We start from the raw sequence: 23,792 nt of genomic DNA on the forward strand, positions 1-23,792 counted from the left end.
AAGAAGAGAGGCCAGAAAACTGATGTAAGTTCTTAATGTCCTGCCAATAATGTTCAGCTCTGTAGTGAGGGAGTATTCTTGTGTCTCTTTCCTTTTACCCATATAATCGAGAAGAATCTGTTCCTGTCTGACTTATACTTCTAACTATAATCTAAATTATATGCCTGTAGAAGTGAGTGCCTGTGTCTAGATATGAACCTGACAGATCTCAGCCTTGACTTGTGCCAATGCTGCATTTCCATAATGTATATGTGCACTATGTTATAAATGGTCCTGATAACTGTGGCTGTCTTTGCCCTGTTGCCAAGGCTGTGTCTTCTGCCAAGTGTAACACTGTCTTTAATTGCTCCGTGTTATTTTTGTCTTATAGATTTTCTTCCATCATTAAGGAATCTTTTTGGAAATCCACTGTACTTACTATATTTGTGTGCTAGCACTGTTCAGTTCAATTCTTTGTTTGGAATGGTGACCTATAAACCTAAGTACATCGAGCAGCAGTACGGGCAGTCATCCTCTAAGGCCAACTTTGTTATCGGTATGCTCCCTGTCCTTCACGCTTGCCAGTAGGCACTATCAGCTGTGTCTTGTTAACCCTTGGGCATTTTAAAGAATGCTGTTCTTAGATTTAGACTGAGGGTGATTTATGGCGTTTTAGATATGAAGTCAAAAAGTGAGTGAAAAAGATCTACCAGAGTGAAAAAAAAACAGTAAAATATTGCGATCATCTGTGATATACCTTGAGAATACTACATAAACCAGATATGCATTTTTATTAGGAGATTGTGACACTAGATATGTATCATTCAGGTGTATCCAAAACGTCCTAATAGTGGCCATTTTACATGAACAGCTTCTAGAATTATAAAAAGTAAGTATTCAGAAAGCTTAAAAGGTACTCATTGCAAAACACTTTGTATCTGCTCAGAGTTTAAAGGACTTTGCTGAGTCCTGGCATGCAGGTTATTTAAAAGGGCTGTGTTGCTAGCATAGCAGATCAGTCAACAATGAGAAAGCTGTTGAAAGGCAAAGAAAAGCATGAAGAAATGAATGAAGAAAAACCAGAATGTTACAAATACATGAACATCATGCTCCAAGTCATTGGATACTTTTAAAGCCTGGATTAGTTCCTTTAGCCCATGACGAGATCATTAAATGCTACTATTTCGAGGCATACATATATTTTATTCCTTTGGCCATATTCCTTTATGGTAAGAGACTCCAAATGTTTAAAAACATTTCTTCTCCAATTATATCTTCCCCACAATTTAAAGAATTGTGCTATGTATCTATCTCTGAAAGAGACCTCTGAGCTTATTTCAGAATACGTAATTGTCCTGTAACAGTCCTGGATAATGGGCACTTGGCAGATGCTAATTTAATTGACTCTGTTTGGACTATTCTGCTAAATTATAAATATTAAGGCTATACCACTCAACTTTTACTTTTAACATTAATTGGTTAAAATTAAGTTACTTATATGATTTAGCCTTTAGCCTGAAGAAACATTTTAGGTTTTATTCCCCTCAACACCCCCTCCATGACAATCAATGCTTTGTGCTGACTTTAACAATAGAAGAGGAATACAAGTTTAGGAGACATTCTTTTTCTTTTATTTTAAAATCTCCTTTGTGTTTATTGAGCTATGACTTGCAAGCAACAGTTTACTCTACAGCTCCTAAATGTGAAGCTCAGCTGAATAAATGTTTACACAAAAATGTGTGTAGTAATTGTCAGCTAGAACATGAAGCCCGTTGCAGAACCCCAGAGGGCTCCCTCACACCTCCACCTACTCCCCATATTCTTTCCCAAAGCTAACAAGTATCCTGAACTCTGTCATAGAGCAATCTTGCTAGTTTTTGAACTTTATACAAATGGAATAGTATGAGGTGTACTCTTTTCTGTCTAGCTTATTTCAACCAAAGTGAAATCTGTGAGATTTATTCATGTTGTGTATAACAGTTTGATCTTTTTCATTGCTGTGTCATATCCTATCACATGAATATACCACAGTTTATTCGTTTTATTGTTGGTGGGCATTTGGGTTGTTTTCTGCTTTTGACTGTTAAAAATAGCAATGCATGACCAGTTCTATATCTACTTTGGTGGGTGTATTCACAACATTTTTTGTGGCTGTATCTTGGAGCAGAATTGCTGGGTCATAGGAATTATGTATGTTTAGATCTAGTAAATATAACTGAAACATTTACCATAGGATTGTGCAAATTTATACTCATGCTAGAAATGTTCCAATTGCTCCACATTCCTATCCCACTTAGTATTGACTTTCTTTTTCATTGTAACCATTCTTATGGGGTATAGTTTATTTGCATTTAACTGATAACTAATGATGTTGAGCACTTTTTTGCAATGACCACTTTGTTGGTCATTTCACCATTCTCTTTTGTTGATTATATTCAAATTGCCTATTTTTCTTGAGTTATCACTCATTTTCTTATTGATTTGTAGGGGTAGATACTTTTTTCTTGATTCAAGTCCTTTATTGAATATATATAAATATTTTCTCACAGATTTAAATTCTTCTTTTCACTTTCCTAAAGGTGAGCTTCTTAATTTTAATCAAGTCCAATTTCCAGTCTTTTTCATTCTCATTATTGCTATTTTAAGCCTGTTTTAAGAAATCTTAGTCAAACTATAAGGCTATGAAAATATTCTCCTAATATTTCTAATAGTAGCTTAAGTGTTTTAACTTTCACATTTAGGTTATAATACATTTCAATATTTTTTGATATAATGTGAAGGAGAAGATCAAGGTCACTTATCAAAATGAAAAAGCCATCTTTTCCCCATGAATTGCAATACAGTGACACATCTTTAAGTGTATGTTTATTTCTTATTATTCAATGTGTGCATAACACTTAGAGTTTGAGAGCATTTGATTTTGCTATCACTGGAATGAAAAATACATCTTTTATTTCAAATTAAAATCATTTATTTCATGAAAGAAAATTAAAAGCATTGTTTGGGGAAGGATATTTATAAAACAAGATGAGATGTAATCTCATTCCTTTATTGGGTAGATAATAGATGAAATACTTTTGCCTGTAAAATTATTTTTAAGAAAAATCAGCACAGATGAAAGAACTTGAAATTGTGAGAGATTCAATGGCCTGCCTAATTGCAAACATACATTATGATGTAGCCAGGAATAAAATTATTTCCCCTGAGTTATAGTTCCTCTCTAGATATAATTATTTCTGGAAAACTTACAAGAAAAATCTAATAATTCTTTTTTAAGTTGTGAGTGATTGATTTAACCATAAGCTTTCTCTGTACACTCAGATGGTCCCTAGGATCCAAACTCATCATCAGAATTTTTTGACTCATCTGTCAAAGTTCGTCTAAAATTCTGATTCCTCATAGTTTCTTTTATGTCCTGTCTATGGATAATTCAAGTACTTTTGTGAGAGATAAAGTAATAGTGTCTAATGATTTCAATTATTGTAGCTAGGTTTCTTTCCTGAATGCATCTTGGTTTCACATTAGTTAAGTATGGAAAAAAGCAGAGTAAGGGTAAGTGGGAAAATGAATCAACATTTCTAACACTTTTATTATCTTTAGAATGGTGAAAATAAATGCATCATTAAGTTAAAATAGAGATTAAATAAGACCTATAAAATGCATTATAAATGTATATAGCTGTCATTCAGTAAATACTGTTTTCTTCTTTCTCTTCTACCTTACTTCTCTTTCTTTTCTCCATCAGTTTTTAAGGGGTAGGGTGGGGGAAGCTACAAAGAATGATCATTTCTGTGATAAAATAAGAGAGAAACACAAAGCACATTTCCTCTCTGCTCTCAGAGAAGGCATTTGAAATGACATGGAGAAAAGAATAAACAGAAATTTTCCTACATGTTCAAGGGCCAGTTGTCATGATGATTTATTCTTGCTGTACATGTTTTGATATGTTGCCATACTTTCTCATGTTAGCTCCTTTAATTTTGCAGAGAAGATTAAAGAAAAATAAGCAAGAAAAATGTTTAAAATTCAGGGGCTAGAAGGCATATGGCAAAATGATTTTGCTGTCTCAAGTGTGTGGGTTTTTTTTCCCCCATTGCAGTTTCTACTGGAAGAAGTTTAGATAGATGGTCTAATTTTTCTCCTTTTTATAGATTTTCCTATCACTATTAAGCTATGTGGAAATGACCTTGGGTTTTTTTTTTCCTTTTTAATATATAGATTGCAATTATTTAGTCATTTTCTTCATTTCTTTGAGTTTTTTTAATCAAATAAGGCCATATCTAGTAGACATGATACATTGACATTGACTCTCATTGAGAACAATGATTATTACTCTCAGTTCTTAGAGTTGTTACACAGACAAATAAGGAAAAGTTCTGATAATTATTTGGGGAAAGTTGCTTATAATAGAAAACAATTTTTTGTGGCTAAGCTAGCATAGCAAATTAAATATGTGTTAAGATGTGTTCATTAATTAAGTCAACTTATATTAAAAATCTGTGAGATAATGGAAAACAATCTTTGTTCATGAGGAAAAAAAAATATCATACCCAAGAAAGATGGCTAATTTTACTTCTTTGTCTGTACTCAATTGGCTCTGAGTGTGAAAAGTCCCAAAAATGTTCCCGTGCATTTCTCTCTCTGTAAAATTCAAATCTTAATATTTATATCATATAACATTAGCATAATATTGTGAAGGTCCATTATATATATTACAGAATTTTACTTTGCTGGGAGAAAAACCCTGAAACATCCTAAGATACTATTATTATTATAACTTATTACTATTTCATCTTAATGGCTAAGGCTATCATACATTTGTATGGGAATCAGAGTTTCCAAATTATGTTGTAACTGTGCTGACCATCGTAAAATATTTTACACAAGTCTCATAAGTCCTGTTTATTTTTTTAAGATTTTTATTTATTTATTCATAGACTCAGAGAGAGAGGGGCAGGGACACAGGCAGAGGGAGAGGGAGAAGCAGGCTCCATGCAGGGAGCCAGACGTGGGACTCGATCCTGGGTCACCAGGATCACATCCCAGGCTACAGGCGGCACCAAACCGCTGCGCCACCAGGGCTGCCCAGTCCTGTTTAAAACAGTAACAAAGAATATGGTCTTCATCTTGAATGAGTACACATAAGTAACAACAACATATTCACATATTCACTCTTAATTTTTTCCTAGTTTTCCTGTTATTTGAGTAAATATTTTAAACAAAAGAAATACATAAAGTAAATTGTAACAAATTGTGGATGCTGGTGTAAATTACAACTAGTATTTCCATTTAGAATATTTAGATGGTAAATATTTTACGATCACATTTTACGGTGAGTGGAAAAAAAAGTATATAATGAAGAAATCAGAGTGAAATTTCTACCTCATTAGAGGATTTAAAAATGCCTGAGATGAAAGAAAAGAAGCTTTGAGAGGCAAACAGCACATCTCATTTGATATTCAGGAACTCTGCTATCAACTCGGCCCAACATAGATATCTGACAGATCCTAGGGAAGTTGAAAGGGAGAATCAAGCTGACAGTATATTTGAAAAGTACTACTATTATTTCATGGAATCATGTTATAATTCAGTTATATTGAACTAGGAAAGTAAAATGTTCAGGAGAAATGTTATATGTGAATAAACTAAAGTTTAGTCATTTAGCACACTTTTATGAAAAACTGCAGGGAGCACAGGATATGATGGTGACCACAGTTTTTGCCTTGAAGGTGTGATTGGAGGGTGAGGGGTACAAACCAGATAAGCTAACAGGTAATTGTGACAAGGACCAAGACTGCTGCTTATGGGACTCTGTACAAGGGTCAGAGGCAGAGGGAGGAAGGGGGTTTCTGGTGACCAACTTGTGCACCCTGATGCTAGAGATGTTCATGAAGGCACCGTATGGCTGGTGGAGGCTGTGGTAAGTCTCTAAGTAAGAGAAGCCTAGAGAACTCTGGGAAAAAAAACCTTATCTTGGAGTCAGAATAAAATCTCCTAGGAGATGGAGTCAATACCTAAATAAAAAGCAATAGGGATAGGGAGGTGTTAAAAAGATGAAAATTTGGGAACAAGGGTGGGGTTTTAAAGGACCTTGTATCAGATGAAGCAGATATCCTGTACCAAAAGGACTGGAGGCAAGAGAACCCATGAAACTTTCTGGAAATTTCAAGAGACACAGGCCTCAAAAAGGAGGTCAGTCAGGAGAGGATATTCCTGATTTTTAACATTCTATATTGAGAGAGCAATGCCTTTAGAATCATCCCATTTTGATTGTCAGGCTCTTCTTGGCCAAATCAGAATAGGGAAAAGGACAGTGGAAACCAACACAGCTTGAAACTACAAAGAGTATCAAAGGATATCCTTTGTGCTATGATTGCCTGTGTTCCAGGTTTGATTGGTAGTTTACAAAATAAATGAAATTTTAACCACATTCTCAGAAGGTTTCAATTTAGAGTCTAGTTTCAGAAGATGTGTTTTTTATAAAGTGCTTTTGGGAGATAGAATTGAAAAAAAGAATTGGACCCTACCCTTTTTGTGTAAGTCTTGGGTCTATAAGAGTGGGAATTCAAAATCAAGTACCATGAATATGTGTGTGTAAAAATAGGGACTTAGATGACACACATCAAATCTACGGCAATGCTTAGTTCTTGAGAAGGAATATGGATTCTGGAACAGAGAAAGAATTTGCTTTATACAACTCCATATTTAAAAATCAGAAAAACTGGGAGAAGATATTAGCATTTATTAACTTGGATTATGAGAAACCAGGTTTGCTATATTGCTTTCCATTATATTCTCTATTTTTAAAAATAAATAATAATCAGGTTCCTCTTAGCTGATGTATGGCTCTTTAGGGGCCCAGTATACATTCATCTCTGCCACTTTCCACAGCCACAAACCTGTTTCACTGGGAAAGAAAAAAACTAGCCCCTTCTCTTTTTTTCTTTCCTTTTTTTTTTTTTTTTTTTAATTTCACTAACCTTGTGGTCATGCCTCCTTCAAGGTGGTTGATTTCTAATGTGACAATGTTTGTATTAACATTTACCAATTTAAAATCCAACCAAGAAGTCACCAAAGAGCCTCTTTGGCCAACTTTTCTAATATAGACATGTTCCCCTCCACCCACCCATCCCAATATTTTCATCTTTGTGAATCTGATAGATTAAAGTGCTGACAACAACTTAATTGAATGAAATTTTTGTGCCATATATTGTGCTAGGACTTCTCATGTTATTTAGTCACCATGGCACTGTTATTTGCCCCCTATAATAGGAAAGGAGACAGTTTATCGAAGTTCAGAGTCACCTATAGATGCACAGCTATTAAGATGTGGCACTGAGATCCAAACCACGCAGTTAGGTCCCAAGAGTCCAAGTTCTCATTCATTTTATTGGATCTCTTCTTAGTGTTGATTAAAATCACATTTATTTGATTATTAGTGAGGTTGCACATCTATTAATCAAGAATCCTGTCTCCCAAATCCTTTGAGAGATGGTGTATCATAGTGATTAAAAGCATGGGATTTGACATGAGACTCTATATTGTCAAATCTGGTTTTAACACTTACTAACCATGACCGTGAATAAATTGTGGTCTAAAGTGAAAATAGCAATATAGCTACCTACTATGGTTGTGGTGAAAGATAAGTGTGAGATATATCAAATGCTGACCTGAGTGGCTGGTACATTATAAGCAAATAATAAATTTAAGAATAGTTTAATAATACATTATTTTGTTATTGTTTTGTTGTGGTGGTTTTTAGGAAGGATACCAAACTAAGCAACTAAAAGTCTAAATAAAAATAAATTTTGTTTGGGCCAGAAAAATGAACCAAAACTGTATTTTTGTTCCCTGAATTCCATGTGCCTATTATTCTTATGCACAACCTTAAAGATTATTAACTGTCACCTAGTTGCCCCTTGATTATACCCATTAATCCTGAGATTAGACAAGAAAGACATTGACTTATTAATTCAGTGTTTATTGATTTCAAATTCTATGCTAGACATTATGTTAGGCAGACCTCTGAGACTCTCAACTGTGCTATCATTAATCTATAATCTAGACACTCATCAAAATCTCTTGATATGTCAGTAGATAATAGTTAATGAATATTTCTATAACTTAACATGACCAACCAGTCTAATAACTTGTCAGGTACTGTTGTGTAGTTTTGTGTAATCCCTTAGAAAGTTTATGTCAGTGCACTCAGACTTTTTTTAGAGATTCATGGAATGACACATATTTTTTCTTGTTCCTCAGGGCTCATCAACATACCTGCGGTGGCCCTTGGAATATTCTCTGGGGGGATAATTATGAAAAAGTTCAGAATCAGTGTGTATGGAGCTGCAAAACTCTACTTGGGATCATCTGTTCTTGGGTACCTCCTATTCCTTTCCCTGTTTGCACTGGGCTGTGAAAATTCTGATGTGGCAGGACTAACTGTCTCCTACCAAGGGTAGGTTCACTCATTAAGTAATGTGAGGAAATTGGCTTGTTTAATTAAATTAATTATTAGTAGAGTTACAAAATAAATATGCTTATGATATTTGATCATAAGCATCATAACTATGAGAAGAGAATTATGGTTTTATTGTGGAATAATTGACAGTACTGTAATTGTTACCAAAATCTATCATTTCCCATGAATTTGATTGTCTAAGAGAAATTATTAAAAATATTAAATCTACATCTTACTGTAGGGCAACATGACAACGAAACACTCAGATCGTGAATCTTGCCCCTGTCCATCATTAGTGAAGTGAAATTGTACATAGGTCATTTAATCTAATCAAACCTCAAATTTTCCCAATTAAAAAAGAGGAATAATAACTACCTTATAAAATGTTGTAAGATTTAAGCAAGATAATATACATAGAAGTGATTAGTACTTGCCTGGCACAAAAGAGATGTGCCATTTGTAAACAACTGTATTTTTTTCTTTGTGTACTTGGGTAACTGGGGAGGTCTCTTTGCCACTGTAGTCTCTGTTATACTCAAATCATGTGACATTTCAGGAGAGAATGCTATCCCTCAGCCTGGTGACCCATATAACACCTCTCTTTAGTTCTTTGCAGTTGGTGAAGAGAATATTTATTGATGTTTTCAGACTATGCCATCTCGTGTAGGATGGATGACTAGTTTTCTTAGTTTCCAGGGTCTGTCAACTTTAATACAAAGTTGGATCTTGAAGGAACTACTCTGTCTTTTCCTTTCAAGAGTCCTTGCCATCACCCTATCTCTGAGCATGAGTTCCCAGATGGCAGCTGTCTTTATTCTTTCACCCAACTCTGCATTATCTGTTTAAAAAATTAATCGAGCCACTATTGTTTGCCAGGCCTACCACCCTGACTGCATTGCCTGACTGACAAAAACCTCTGCCTGTGGCTCAAAGGCCAGTGCTCCTGTTCTAATTTTCTGCCTTCTGCTAGTTCAGCTGCTGCTTACTTACTGCTTGCTCTCCAGCTTTCTTCCTGTGTTTCCTTCCCAGCTCACCTATCTGTCTTGTCTCCGTGTTCCAGTCTCCAGCACCTTCATTTACCTGGTTTCTCCTCCTCTTAAGTGAATAGCAGTTATACTTTTCACCATCTAAAAAGTCCTAGAAAATTAGTGACTGCAAAGTTTATATACTATTGCTTCTGGGAGTTACCATAGCAACGTTAGATTTAACTGAGTGTAGTAAGGTTGCCTTGCCCATAGCAATGCAGATAAGGATATTAGCTGTAAACAGGAATTGCAAGAAGATTCTGGAGATAGTAGAAGCCTTGTGCTGTCTTTAACTGTCCATACGATCCTAATGGTAGATAAATAGTGGTAAAGTTCTTTGTATTTTGCAATTTACAAAACAGTATAACTTTCGTTATTTCACTTGTATCCTCAGAGCATCTTTATGAGGTACATTTTGTTCCTCATTTAATGGAAACTGAGTTTAGAAAGGCTGTTTATCTTTTTAAAATGTAATATTCTTTCTACAACATCTTGCTATCTTTAAGCCAAAAGCAAGCACACAAAAAGACAACAATGGGGAAGTTTTGAGGTTCACAATGAAAGTATATCCACATAATAAATGATTAAATATTTTTAAACAAACGAAAGATAATATATTCGTCGTGAGTACTAGCCCTTGAGCGCAGTTGCCTTAAGACTACAACTGCATTGAAATAATGCTATCATTGTCTAAAATATTCTAAAACTCCTCTTTTGAATTTGCTTTCCATATTTTTCAGAATATTCCCAAAAATGGTAAAGGTTTAACCTTAAAGAGTAGGTTTGCTATTTGAAGCAGCCAAAGAAATGGCAGTATCCCTGGAAAAAGCTCTCGGATCCCAACATGACTACTTTGAAAGCAAAATCTCATTTGAGTATAAGCATTCTGGCATATTTGATAAAAATTATCTTAAAATTTTAAATTACTCTGTCAACACATCCTTTGTAAAACATGTATGCAACTAATTTCTGCATCAAGATTGTCCTCAATGATAAATTTAACATACTTTTAGTAATATAAAATAATTGACTTTATGAATACAACATGTTCCCCAGGGATTATCCTGAGTTGCTTTGTTCCACAACGGCTGTTTTGATTCTGGACATTCAGCAGAAACCCTGTAGACAGCTTTAGATATGGTAATGGAAGAAACCTTTTTTCTGTAATAATGACAGTAAGTGTGATATGATGTAAGAATTTAGAATCCAGAGGCCTGGAAGAGTTCTCATTTTGAAGTTTGTCACCATAAACATTGTGAATTTGAGCCAGTAATTTGCTCACTTTGGACCTGACTTTCCTGATCTGCCAAGAGAGAAGTTGGCCTAGATCTCCCCCCAAATTCTTTCAGCACTGACCTTCTGAGATCTTAGTCCTACACTATTGAGTAGCCTGATTCTAGGCTTTCAAAGGCACTTATTTTTACTTTTAGATACTACCAAACAGTCTCAATTAATTTAACAATTAATGCCTTATAGAAAAGAACAGGATGAAATATTCCTATATTACTTCTCAGGAGGCCTACTTATACCATTTTACTCTGTCTGGAGACATTTCAGTGGCTTTTGTTTTTATGTTTGAGATAACCAAATGCATAGCAGTTCTACTAGATGAAATATTCCATCAATTAAGAAATTATAATTGCAATCATTATAGGAAATTACAAGGAGAGGCCAAAATGACTTTTCTTTCCTCCAAAATGAATAGCATTTTTCTTTTATTGACTTACCAGAAACCTTGTTTCTTAACCTACCATGTCCCAAATTGTCCTTGGTGCTGGAGATATAGGAGTGAATAAAACAAACATCTTGCCCTCACTGAATGTACATGACAGTGTGTATGCGGGGGAGGGGGGGGGCGGGAGCAGTGGTTGCTTCAGTTTTAAATCCCTCAAATACTTTTGTAAAAAAAACAAAATGAGAGGAGGAGATTTTTTTTAAAGATTTTATTTATTTATTCATGAGACACAGAGAGAGAGAGAGTCAGAGACACAGGCAGAGGGAGAAGCAGGCTCCATGCAGGGAGCCTGAAGAGGGGCTCAATCCCGGATCTCCAGGATCAGGCCCTGGGTTGAAGGAGGCGCTAAACCGCTGAGCCACCCGGGCTGCCCGAGAGGAGGAGATTAAGCAAATAAATAAGTTCAAAGTAAGAGAGAAAAAAATAAAAGGGAATGATGGGGTGCTAAGGGATGAAAAATAAGATGCAGGTGAAGAGAAATACCATTGCATAAGTACCTCCTTAGAAGAATAAAGGAATCTGAAAAGAACTAGGAGAATAAGAGTAGAAGAATGAAGTAATTCAGGGGAGAGGAAGAAATAGAAGTGAAAGAGAAGGAATTCTGGGAGAGGTAAAGGCGGAAGGTAAGACAGAATGACAAAGAGGGAGATATTTTATTTTATTTTATTTATTCATGATAGGCACACAGTGAGAGAGAGAGAGAGAGGCAGAGACACAGGCAGAGGGAGAAGCAGGCTCCATGCACCGGGAGCCCGACGTGGGATTCGATCCCGGGTCTCCAGGATCGCGCCCTGGGCCAAAGGCAGGCGCCAAACCTGCTGCGCCACCCAGGGATCCCCAAAGAGGGAGATAAAAGAGAGAAGACAATCAAAATTACGTAAAGTCAACTGTCAGAACAAAAAGCCAGCTCCTTAAGGGCAAATATTGTCTAATTCATATTTGCAACTATCTTCTCTCCTCCCAAGGCTAGCACTTAAACCTTCCACAAAATTTTTGAACCCAGAAAGCATGTGAAAAGAGTGACATAAGATATGGAAGATCTGCATAGAGTGGGAGATTATGAGAGAGAGAAAAGTTAATGAACTAGAATTAATAAGACACACAAATAGGATGTGTAGCTCTTCCAAACTGAAGTCTGTTGACATAATGTTGACGGCTTGACCTTTTTTTTAACCATGCCATCAACAATGCCCATTTTACTGATGCTGAGACAATTGTGAAGGAAATTTACACACAAGCATTCATACACATGTACACACTACCTGCAATGCATTTAATAAGCGTCAGTTGCTCTAAAAGTTTATTCTACTTTTCTGTTTTGTTAGCCATTTTCCTACATCTTTTCATAGAAATATATTAGAATATCCTAGAGATTGTTGATTTTAGTAAAATCCACAAACCAAGAACTGGATATTATGCGAAGGTGTAAACCTCTAAAGATAACATTCAAGAGAAAGTTAATTAATATTAGACTCACATTTAATTATTAGAAACTGGCATTTCTGATGACAATTTTGTTTCCAAAAGGCAAACTCCATTGGCAGTGCCATTTATATCAATCAAGAACACTGATTTTTGAAGATATTAAGGTGCTGCCTGCTAAGAGGTAATATTTTATACTGTTACATTTCTTTTCAGAACCAAACCTGTCTCTTATCATGAACGAGCTCTCTTTTCAGATTGCAACTCAAGATGCAAATGTTCAGAGACAAAATGGGAACCTGTGTGTGGTGAAAATGGAATCACATATGCATCAGCATGTCTTGCTGGCTGTCAAACCTCCATCAGGAGTGGAAAAACTCTTGTAAGAAAACCCTAATGTGTGTGCCTGTGGTGCCTTCTATAACACATAACCACACAGCTCTATGGGGGCTCAGAGGCCAACCCAAAAGCAGACCATACTGATAGCATTTCTGACTCTTACTCTACCCTTGTTCTTTTGTGTGGAGACAGGAAGCATAACTGTCACTAGTGGAGCTAGAGTTGTTGAAAGAATTAGGATAAGAATTAAAATCATGAAACATGGTAGCAAAGCCTTGCAATGATGTAGTATAGTTCTCTCTTTTGCTTGTGAGGAATATTAGCCTCAAATGAAAAAGTCTCAGTCATAAGATCATTTGATAAGATGTGCATTGGGATCCATGTCTCCTGACCCCAAGGCCAGTGGTACTTGGATGTTTTAGAGACAGGACATATGGAGGCCAGTGTTAGAAAACTGTAGCCCAAGAAGTCTATACCCAGGGATCACAAACTCAATTTTGAGGAGATTGATAGTTCTAAACACTGTGCCTGAGAAATCAATCAAGCCTGTGTGGGTAATAATGAAAAGAGTAGGTGGCTGGAATGAAAGGGTTCTTATAGGGTGGATGAGGGAGATGAGGTTGGAAATAAAGCTAAGAAATCATTTGTAAAGGATATTATTAAATCAATAAAAGACTCATTTCTACAGTCATACCTTTACATTTCTGTCCCAAACAGACTGTTTCTTTTACTCTCTGTATATACGGCTAACAGTCAGACTGCTGTCTACATGTGCTGATGAAATCTGCCTATATTTGACAGTCCTAGAGGGCTGAAAATTAACCCACACATCTATTTACACAGGCTTATCAACTAGATAAGAATACTTAGGCAAAGACTTCTGTAGATGCAGAGTAACATGTTGATTTTTCTGTTTATTGTTATTTTTGACATTTTATTCAGAGTAGAAAGGATTGGCTTCCAGCAGCAGTGAAGAGGACAACCCACCCAACTGAAATCTGAGTTTTTGACCTCCATTCCCCTTTCCCTCCCTCCCTCCCTTCTTCCTTCCTTCCTTCATCTCACCATCCTTCCTCCTTTCTTTTTTCCTTTTTTCTTTTTCTTTCTTTCTTTCTTTCTTTCTTTCTTTCTTTCTTTCTTTCTTTCTTTTTTCTTTCTTTTTCTACTTTCCTTCCTTCCTTCCTTCCTTCCTTCCTTCCTTCTTTCTTTTCTTTTCTTTTCTTTTCTTTTCTTTTCTTTTCTTTTCTTTTCTTTTTTTATTTATTTTTTTTTTAATTTTTATTTACTTATGATAGTCACAGAGAGAGAGAGAGAGGCAGAGACACAGGCAGAGGGAGAAGCAGGCTCCATGCACCGGGAGCCGGACATGGGATTCGATCCCGGGTCTCCAGGATCACGCCCTGGGCCAAAGGCAGGCGCCTAACCGCTGCGCCACCCAGGGATCCCATTTTCTTTTCTTTTCTTTTTTCTTTTTCTTTTTCTTTTTTTCTTTCGTCTCCCCTTCCCCTCCTCTTTCTTTCTTTTCTTTTAGCCACTACACTTTTGTCCAAACTACTTGAAAGTTCTCCTTAATTAGAACTTCTATTTATCAAATCCATTCATGCCAGGAACTAAAAGAGGTGCTTTAAAAATGGATTTAAATATCATGGTCTTCAAGTAATTGGGTATTGCTTTACTTATTTTCCTCACATGAGAATTGAGGCATTGAGATGCCTAAACTCACATATCTAGTAAGAGGTAAAGTCATGGTTCAAAAACTTTTTACCTGACAATTAAAAAAAAAAAATCAACATTGCTACTCTTCCTTGTAAAGGAAATGCCAGCTTTATTTCATTGTTTATCTAAAAATTCATAAACTGTTTTGTGATAAAAGTGACAACTCATTTTATATACACAATTGTCCATGAAATTTACAAAAATTAACTAATAAAGGATTATAAAAGTTTTCTCTCTGTCCAAGATTTAGTTGAGGTGTATTATTCAGGATTTTTCTTTGCTAACTACCATTATAAAGTCATATCCTCAAATTATGCCCATTTATTTAACAAATTTTTAGTGAGTACCTAACAGAGGACCCACTTTAGGCCCTAAGTGTACAATGATAAGAAAGACAATTTCTGCCAGAGGTTTCATTCTAGTGGGGATATATAGTTTAAAAAAATGATTATGTAGTATTCTAATGAGTAGTGATAAGCACTGTAAGGAAAAGATAGGTTAGGGTAAAGGATAGAGAGATGGGGGTATTTTTTTGAATGAATGATCATGGAAGCCCTCTTTAATGAACTGAGCAGAGACCTGGGGTGTGTGCACCAACCTTATAGCTATCTAGAAGAGCTGCCCAGCAGAGAAAGCAGAAAGGTTATAAGGCATGGGTAAACGTACCATGTTCAAGGGTTGGCAAGGGCACAAGGGAAACCCATGTGTGTAGATGAAGCAAAGGGAGGGGGGGAAGATCATTGAGTGGTGAGATCAGAGTGGGATCCAGAAGCTCCATCATAGTGTGTAAGCTGCTATAAGGATTTTGGATTTTATACAAGTGTAATAAGAAGCTATTGGAAGGCTAAGAATAGTAACTGCCATTTTTAAAGGCTTACTTTGCTTACTATGTGGGTAACAAATGATAGCAGGATAAGAATGGAAATAAGCTGGGGATAAGGAGATCACTGTAGTAAACAAAGCAAGAAATAATGGTGGATTAGACTTGGAAGTGGCAGAGAAGGAGATAAGGTATGATTGGATTTACTGGAAGATTTTTCAGTAGGGTCAGTAGTTTGAACATCTGCTGTTTGGATAAGAAAATGTGATTTATATAAATTTCACTTTGCTTGCTATACTCTAATACAGAGAAATAAGAGAATACTTACCTTATTGTTTATGTAATGCATGTATACTATGTTGTGAAGTCTTTTAAATAAATATTTTCAATTTTGCTTAAATGTTAACTCAATACTTGGATTTTTTTTCTATTGTGTTACAGATATTTTATAATTGCACCTGTGTGGAGATTGCAGCCTCAAAGTCAGGAAATTCCTCAGGCATGGTGGGCAGGTGTCAAAAAGATAATGGATGTCCCAAAATGTTTCTGTATTTCCTTGTCATTTCAGTCATCACATCCTATACTTTATCTCTAGGTGGCATACCGGGATACATGCTGCTTCTGAGGTGAACACTGATTCTCCTTGCCCCACTTTCAATATATGATGTCCTATAATAATCTAGAACATTGATTTCAAATTCTGTTCTATAGAATTGCGATTCCTTATAGTTCTCTCAGGGAGCTTGACCCATATCCTTGTTCTAGTTTTATACTCTTCCCACTTTGGGTTTTTATGCAAAAAATATATGCTTGAATAGAAGTTTTTCTAGTTAAAAGTTTTTGTAAATCATTGGTCTAGAAAGCAATATTGGTGCCAACATCACCATAGCCACTCAAAAAATATCCTATTTCTAATTGTGGTAATTATATTAACCAGTGTAGACTAAATGTGCTATTATTTTTTTTTTTAAGATTTTAAGTATTCTCCACACCCAATGGGGAACTTGAACTTATAACCCTGAGATCAAGAGTCACATGCTCACCAGGTGAGCTAGCCAGGTGCCCCTAGGCTAAATATGTTTTAGATTAAGCGTGGTTTCACTGAATTATGGGTGATAAAAATTAAGATAGTTTAAAGACCCATCAAATATCACAATGTCTCACATTTATTATTTTAATATATAGGTTATTTTTCTTGTTCTGACTGGAATTATCTACATGTGGGGGTGTGTGTGGGTTGTTCATAAATTTTGAATCAATTGAGTTCTGTAATCCATGAATATATGTTAATGACTCCAAGTGTTTTGCTTATAAATTCTAAAATAATGTTTTAAACTGTGTACCCTTTTTGCATATTGTTAAGTGGACATCTAAAAATTTATCTTAAGTTTAATAGTAAGTAAGCATTGATTTCCAGATAAGTATTTACATTTAAAAATATAATGATTTTAAATGTAGATCACTCCTTTGAATGTAATTAGTAAGCATCTCGAAAATAGATGAGATAACCAATATCACCTAATTTAAAATTATACACAAAAAAAATCTTTTACAGTAAATATGTTACATATTTCTTTCTTCTCCTTATGCTTATATCTTCACTCAACTTCCCTATAGCCTTCTCCTCTATTATAATATATGTTTGAACAATTTTTGTTATCTATCATAGATCTCTATAAAAAAGGATGTAAGTTCAAACTTTAAAATAGTAGTTTTATAACTAGTTCTGTTAGTGATAAAATTTTCTTCCTAATGAGATTAGCCTTGCAAATATTATTATTATAATTGATAAAAATAACCTAAGAATATGACCAATTGTGATACAATTATTAAACATAAAAGTCAAATTTTATTGGAAATCAATCTTTAAGAGATGGATTAGTAGCTTTTAATTCATATATTGAAGGATGAGTATAATGTTATTTTAAAATGAAACTAATCAAAAATGTTGTATACATTTATAATTTTCCACAGTATATTATGGAAATTTATTAGGAAAGATAAAGTAGGAGTAACTCCACAAATACGTTTTAGAGCCCTTCAAAAGGGCTTAAGGAAAACATGAGATATTGTCTTTTCAAATGGGAACATGATATGGAGAGCATTGCCACAGAGTTCTCAGACCAGGATTGTTCTTCATGGGTTGCTATTTCTTCCGTATCTTATACTGGGTCAAGTAGTCACCCACGCCAAGAGGAAGGGTTTTCTTCACCACAAGCCCCTCAAATGAACCATGTTGTGTTTTGATGTCAGAAGATGTCCTTTACATTGAAAGAGAAAAGTTGTGGGTTTTGCCTCTTTTAAAGGAGAGATGAAATGATATTATACATATAAAAAAATTAGTACCATGGTTAAAACTTATACTTGACCCAGTGTAAAAGGTGAAAGAAATAGCATGGTTAACACTCAATAGTTAATATAATATCATCATGATTATTATCATAAAAATTGACAGGCCAATCAGTTAAAGCTATACTTATTAAAGATAATATTATTTTAGGTATTCTTGCACTTAGCTGGTAAATTCAGGTCCCCACTATTTAGCAGAAACACTTAGCATTCCACGGCAATTGTGACTGTATCAACTCAGATCAATATGGTCCTGTGCTTTTAGACCAAAAGCCACAAAAATTAATTATAGGTTATTGATCCCTTATTGTTGCCTCAAATTTCTTATAATTTTTTTCTGTGAGTCTTTTGCTATTTTTCTCATTAAACTTATAATTTTACTTTATCCAATACCATTTAAATATGTCATGTAAAGGTGATTTATGTTTTGGAAATATTAACTATCAGCTCTTTGATGCATTGCATGTAATGGCACATGGATTTACATAATTTGCCCTCCCTATGCTAGGACACTATGGGTTCTCCATAAATACTACTTGAATTCTAGCCTTATTTCATATGTGGTAAGCAGATTATCACTAACATTAGTATTTGCTTTAATGGACTATATTTTCTTTATAATGCTTTTGTTGTTTTTAGGTGCATTAAGCCACAACTGAAGTCTTTTGCCCTGGGTATCTACACCTTAGCAATAAGAGTTCTTGGTAAGTATAATATATGTTTTAATTATGGTAGTTATGACAAATGTATTTTGAGTACTTTCCTCAGTATTTTTACAGAATTATCATGCATAACTAAATAATATAGGTGGTTAGGTCCCTATTTATTCTCTTCCTTCCTTCCTTCCTTCCTTCCTTGTCAAAAAGTTTATTCTTGTTATGAAAGAGCCTTTTCGCCTGAGAGAAAAACAAGAAATAAACCAGTAAGAAAGGCTGAAGCCTAATAAGGAACTTAATTTACCAGGACTGCTGTCCTAATCAGAAGATGAAAAAAATGCCAATAAAAAAAATTAAGTTCCTTATGCCTTCATATAACCTTATTATCTCCTTCATAACTCTATCACTCAAGTGCAGTTGTATTAGGGTTAGGACTTCAGTATATAAATTTTGAGAGGACACAATAGTCTATAAAACCAAGGGATCGGGATCCCTGGGTGGCGCAGCGGTTTAGCGCCTGCCTTTGGCCCAGGGCGCGATCCTGGAGACCCGGGTTCGAATCCCACCTCGGGCTCCCGGTGCATGGAGCCTGCTTCTCCCTCTGCCTATGTCTCTGCCTCTCTCTCTCTTTCTCTCTGTGTGACTATCATAAATAAATAAATAAATAAACTAAAAATAAATACAAATAAAAATAAAAATAAAACCAAGGGATCTGTAGGATACACTCTTAAATGAAATGAAGCAAAATGTAGAACAATATTCATGGTATGATGCATTTGATATGAGCAGTATGGAGAGGTAGAAGTATTACACACACATGCAAAGGTATTTGCTGATATTTTTAAAAAGAGGGATGCCTGGGTGGCTCAGTGGTTGAGCATCTGCCTTCTGCTCAGGTGTGATCCTGGAGTCGCAGGATCGAATCCCACATCAGGCTCCCTGCATGGAGCCTGCTTCTCCCTCTGCCTATGTCTCTGCCTCTCTCTCTCTCTCTCTCTCACTCTGTGTCTCTCACTAATAAATAAGTAAAATCTTAAAAAAAAAAACAGAATTATAAACTAAAAATTGATGATGATGATGGTAGTGGTGGATAGTAATAGTGATGGTGGTGGTGATGGTGGCAGTAGTGGTTACTTGTAAGGGAAGGTAAAAAGTAAGAGGACGGAATGGAAAGTAGAGTTTGTAACAGTAACTCTGATTTAATTTTTAATTTGAAATCATGCAAAGCTTTTTCAGGTCTTGATCTCAGGGTACATTCATTGAGCCCTGTGTCAGGCTTCAAGCTGGGCAGGGAGTCTGCTTGAGATTCTCTCCCTCTCTCACTGCCTTCCCCTGCCTCTCACACATACGTGCTCATTTTCTCTCTCTTTCAAATAAATAAATAAATAAATAAATAAATAAATAAATCTCTTTAAAAAGATGAAATCCTGCAAAATTTTTATATAATTAAGAAAACATTGAAAAGAAACTAAGACATTCTTAAACTGAAACTAGCCATGTAGCATACTGGAGGCATAACCATACAGAAAACCAGTTAGATTTAAAAGGACGGGATCATTACCAAATCCACATAACTTCACTACATTCTGTAGTCTTATCTTTAACCCTAACATTGGTATTGTTATGTTGAAACTGTTATGTATTTTAAGATAAAGCAAATAAGATATTATGCTAATATTAGAAACCAGTATTTTCAGCACAATAGAAAAATGATAACAGGATAAAATAAGTAAAACCCATTTTTAAGTAATGGGAAAATTACCAGGAAAAGTAGGGTAAACAAGGGATAGATTTGTTATGGAGATTTAGGTTGGTGCCTTCTCCTTTTGATAAAAGCCTCTTGGGACTAAGAATCATCTGTCTTTTCTTGGTACAGAAAGATAGACACTGTTACAAATGGAGATATCTCTGTTATAAATGTAAATCTCCCCTTACAAAAAGGATACTTGTGCTCCATCTTCAGAACTTCTCCTATGCCTTCTGTTTCAAAAAATAACCTTTAAGTCAGAGAAATATGAAGTAGAATATTCTGATCTCCTGCAGGTACCTATTATCTCCAAAGCAGTACTTTTTAGGTTGAAAGTAGTTCCAGAGACTTACTCATTATAGGATAAACAAAAAGATGTGTATATATTTTCAGTAGCAATTATTTGTTTTTCTCACAGCAGGAATCCCAGCTCCCATGTATTTTGGAATTTTGATTGATACTTCTTGCCTCAAATGGGGATTTAAAAGATGTGGAAGTAGAGGCTCCTGCAGATTGTATGATTCAAATGCTTTCAGGTATGGGATCAAACTCGTAGCATCTCACTAATACAGCATTCTAGGTTTGCACAATGAAATTAGCAGTAACCATTTCTCACTGCAAAAGGATGATCTAACCAAGAAGCATGTTCTTTTTTATAGAATAATTTTATTATTATTTATTTGGCTAGACTTTTCATTTTTCCCCATTCCTAATCTTAACTCCCATTTTCAATGAGTAATCATTTTAAAAAATTCACAAAAGATTCCAGAATACAGTAGAATTTTGCAAGTTTATGCACACAAGTGGGTAATTCTCTGAAGCTCAGAAGCATTTAAATTTAGGTCACATTTTGGGTTTAATTCTATTCTTTTTCAAACTGAGCCAAACTGTCCCATTTACGTCAGATATAATCCCCCTGGGCAAGAGTTCGATTTGGCTCTAAATCTGTCCAGCTTTTATTGCCAAACTGATGTTCAATTATTCCAGTACTTGAGATGCATAAAAGTAAAAGGTTTTTTTCTGTGTGTATGAGTGTGTATGGGGCTGAGGGGCATGGCTTTTTCACTATGGTATCATTCAGTTCAGTTCATCAAACATTTAGTCCCCTTATTGCTTAAAGCAGTGCTTCAATGGCTTAAAAGCAGGAAGGATTTTTTTTTAGATTTACAATCTGAGAATTTTCTGGAGGGATAAACTTGGTACTGAACTGTGTAAGTTGGACATTGGATGTGAATTGAGCCAACCATCTTAAATAAGTTTGTTTGATTTAATAGGCTTTGATGTTATGTGAGAAATTTATTTTGGTCTGTGAAAGGGACTTGATCTGTGAGTAGAATTTGTGCTTTGCTCACATTTGCTAAGGCTTTGCTCACATTACATTATTTTAATGTAAAGACAATGTATTTCATCAGAGACTGAATATGTGTACAAGGTGACCAGAATAAATCATTTCAACCTGTCCTTCCATACCTTTCTCTTTTATGATAGAATGTGGAACTACAGGGTGCTTATTGAAGAAAGTGATTTAAACCTCTGGTTTATTCTTAAGTTATTCTGCTCCACCAAGAGCTCTGATTCTCCCTTAACATTGCTTCTTGCAGTTTTTTGTAGAAGTGCATTTGGGCAAGTTTCAAGGGTAGGGTAACCACATAATTTATCATTCAACCTGGATGCTGTTGAGACTGAAAAGGAGCACTATTAAGAAGTACACTGGGACAACACCAGCATAAGCTAGGACTGTTCTGGGCAAATAGGCATATGGTCACCCAGTCTAAGGGAATAATTTACAGAGAAGATGGAACTGATTATGCAATTAGTAGTAACCAAAAATTATGGCACCACTAAGAGATCGCTTTATATTTGCACACTGCCTTCAATAGTCTGTCTGATGTTCATAGAGAGGTCTTTTATAGCCACTGAATTTGTTCTTAAGAAAAACATCTTCGTGATGGTTTCATTGATAGATTAGTTTTCTTGATATTGATATGTATTGAATATTATTACCTTCCATTCCCATTTTGATAGTTGCAATATTATGACCAAGCTTCTCTCTCCTTTTAGACACATCTATCTGGGACTAACTGTGATGCTGGGCACAGTGTCCATTTTCCTAAGTATTGCAGTACTTTTCACTTTAAAGAAAAATTGTGTTTCAAAACATAGAAGCTTCAGAACCAAGACAGAAGGAACAATGGTGTCTGCAAGAACGAGGAAGGAAAATTGTACTACAAGTGATCATTTGCTACAACCCAACTACTGGCCAGGAAAGGAAACACAGCTCTAGAAAAATGATGACTTGAAGCCATATTTTCTGATTTCTGGAAATTCTGTAAACAGATTTTAATCAAAGGCGTTTTAAATGTGTATTTTTTTCCTTTCAAAATATGTCTTTGTGTTCGACCCTAGGTATTAAATAATGTACCTAATAGCAAATATCATTAAACAAGTTATAGAAAATGTACATAATTAATCCAAACCTTTTAATTCTTCCTTATATTATTATATTATTTATACAAATCCCTTATATTATATACTCATTCTGCTTAATTTTGCCTTGTACCCTTTGATATATTCACTGTATTCTTAGTGGAACAATTGTCCTGATAATCTAATGGCTATGTATAAAGTGATTTCTAAACTGAGATACTTGTCAAGAGGAAGAGTCCTGTTAAAAAATTAAATTTTATCTTGGCTTCCTTCAAACATGACCCTAATGAAGATCTTAGGATAGAATCAGAATATGTAGAGAAAGATTTCATTTTAAGCTCTTCCTTTGTTTTGGACTATAATAATTGATACAGAAATGTATAGTGGCAAATGATTTTGGAAGATTCGAATTTTGGATTATTAGCTCATCTACCGTTCATTGTATGTGCATTGTGTGTGACACTTGAAGTGACCATGATGGTAAAGTAATAAAATTAATATTAACATGCTTCATTGTCCTTCTATAAATTCAGTGGATTAAAAAATACTGTTAATACAGTACTGCCCATATTTTAATATATGTAAGCTTCTCCAGATGGATGCATATGATGTGATCATAAAATGCATTTGAAAGTTGAATTTCTGAAAGTCTACAGTAAGCTTAGGTGTTATAATAGGAATGCAGAGGTGATGGGTTTAATGATGGCATAGTTCTTAGGTGCTCTATCTGGCACTCATCACAGGGACTAAGGGCTTCTGGTCAGGGGACTGACACTGCCACAATCTGCCAGATAGTCCTTTGTTTCTGAACATTTCCTCTCTGCTGGCTTCCTGGCACTTCTCTGAGGAGATATAGTAGGTTCAGCAGTCTTCCATCATCAGCTTTATTATTATTGTATTTTCCTTCCTCCAATGGCTGTATAAGAGGGGCTTGGGCCTCCTTAGAAAAGCAGACTTAATGATTGAGACCACCCCTGTGGAGTCTTGAAGTTGTACCATAATTGTTAGCAGCCTTACAACAAACAGATCATGTAATCAGGACACTCCCAACAAGAGGTTTGTTTGAGGAGTTTCCAGAAGTCTAAGTCTAACAAGAGGGTCCAGCTCAAAAATGCA

The 23,792-nt window shown here is 35.2% G+C and overlaps 1 protein-coding gene across 2 annotated transcripts in view; it reads left to right on the plus strand.

Annotated features, from left to right (window-relative positions):
* SLCO1C1 (solute carrier organic anion transporter family member 1C1) overlaps positions 1–23,185 on the plus strand; it is a 55,983-nt gene extending 32,798 nt beyond the window's left edge. Inside the window, exons 9-15 of one of the 2 annotated variants that reach the window (XM_038576974.1) lie at positions 371–535; positions 8,242–8,437; positions 12,839–13,004; positions 15,939–16,123; positions 18,486–18,550; positions 20,671–20,785; positions 22,311–23,185. In XM_038576974.1, coding sequence (XP_038432902.1) covers positions 371–535; positions 8,242–8,437; positions 12,839–13,004; positions 15,939–16,123; positions 18,486–18,550; positions 20,671–20,785; positions 22,311–22,533 — 1,115 coding nt within the window. In that variant the 3' untranslated portion in view covers positions 22,534–23,185. Of the gene's footprint in view, positions 1–370; positions 536–8,241; positions 8,438–12,838; positions 13,005–15,938; positions 16,124–18,485; positions 18,551–20,667; positions 20,786–22,310 lie in introns of both variants that reach the window. The other variant, XM_038576973.1, reaches the window with a different exon arrangement.
* Positions 23,186–23,792: the final 607 nt, after the last annotated feature.

Source organism: Canis lupus, chromosome 27 (assembly GCF_011100685.1).
Source record: "Canis lupus familiaris isolate Mischka breed German Shepherd chromosome 27, alternate assembly UU_Cfam_GSD_1.0, whole genome shotgun sequence".
NCBI lineage: Eukaryota > Metazoa > Chordata > Mammalia > Carnivora > Canidae > Canis > Canis lupus.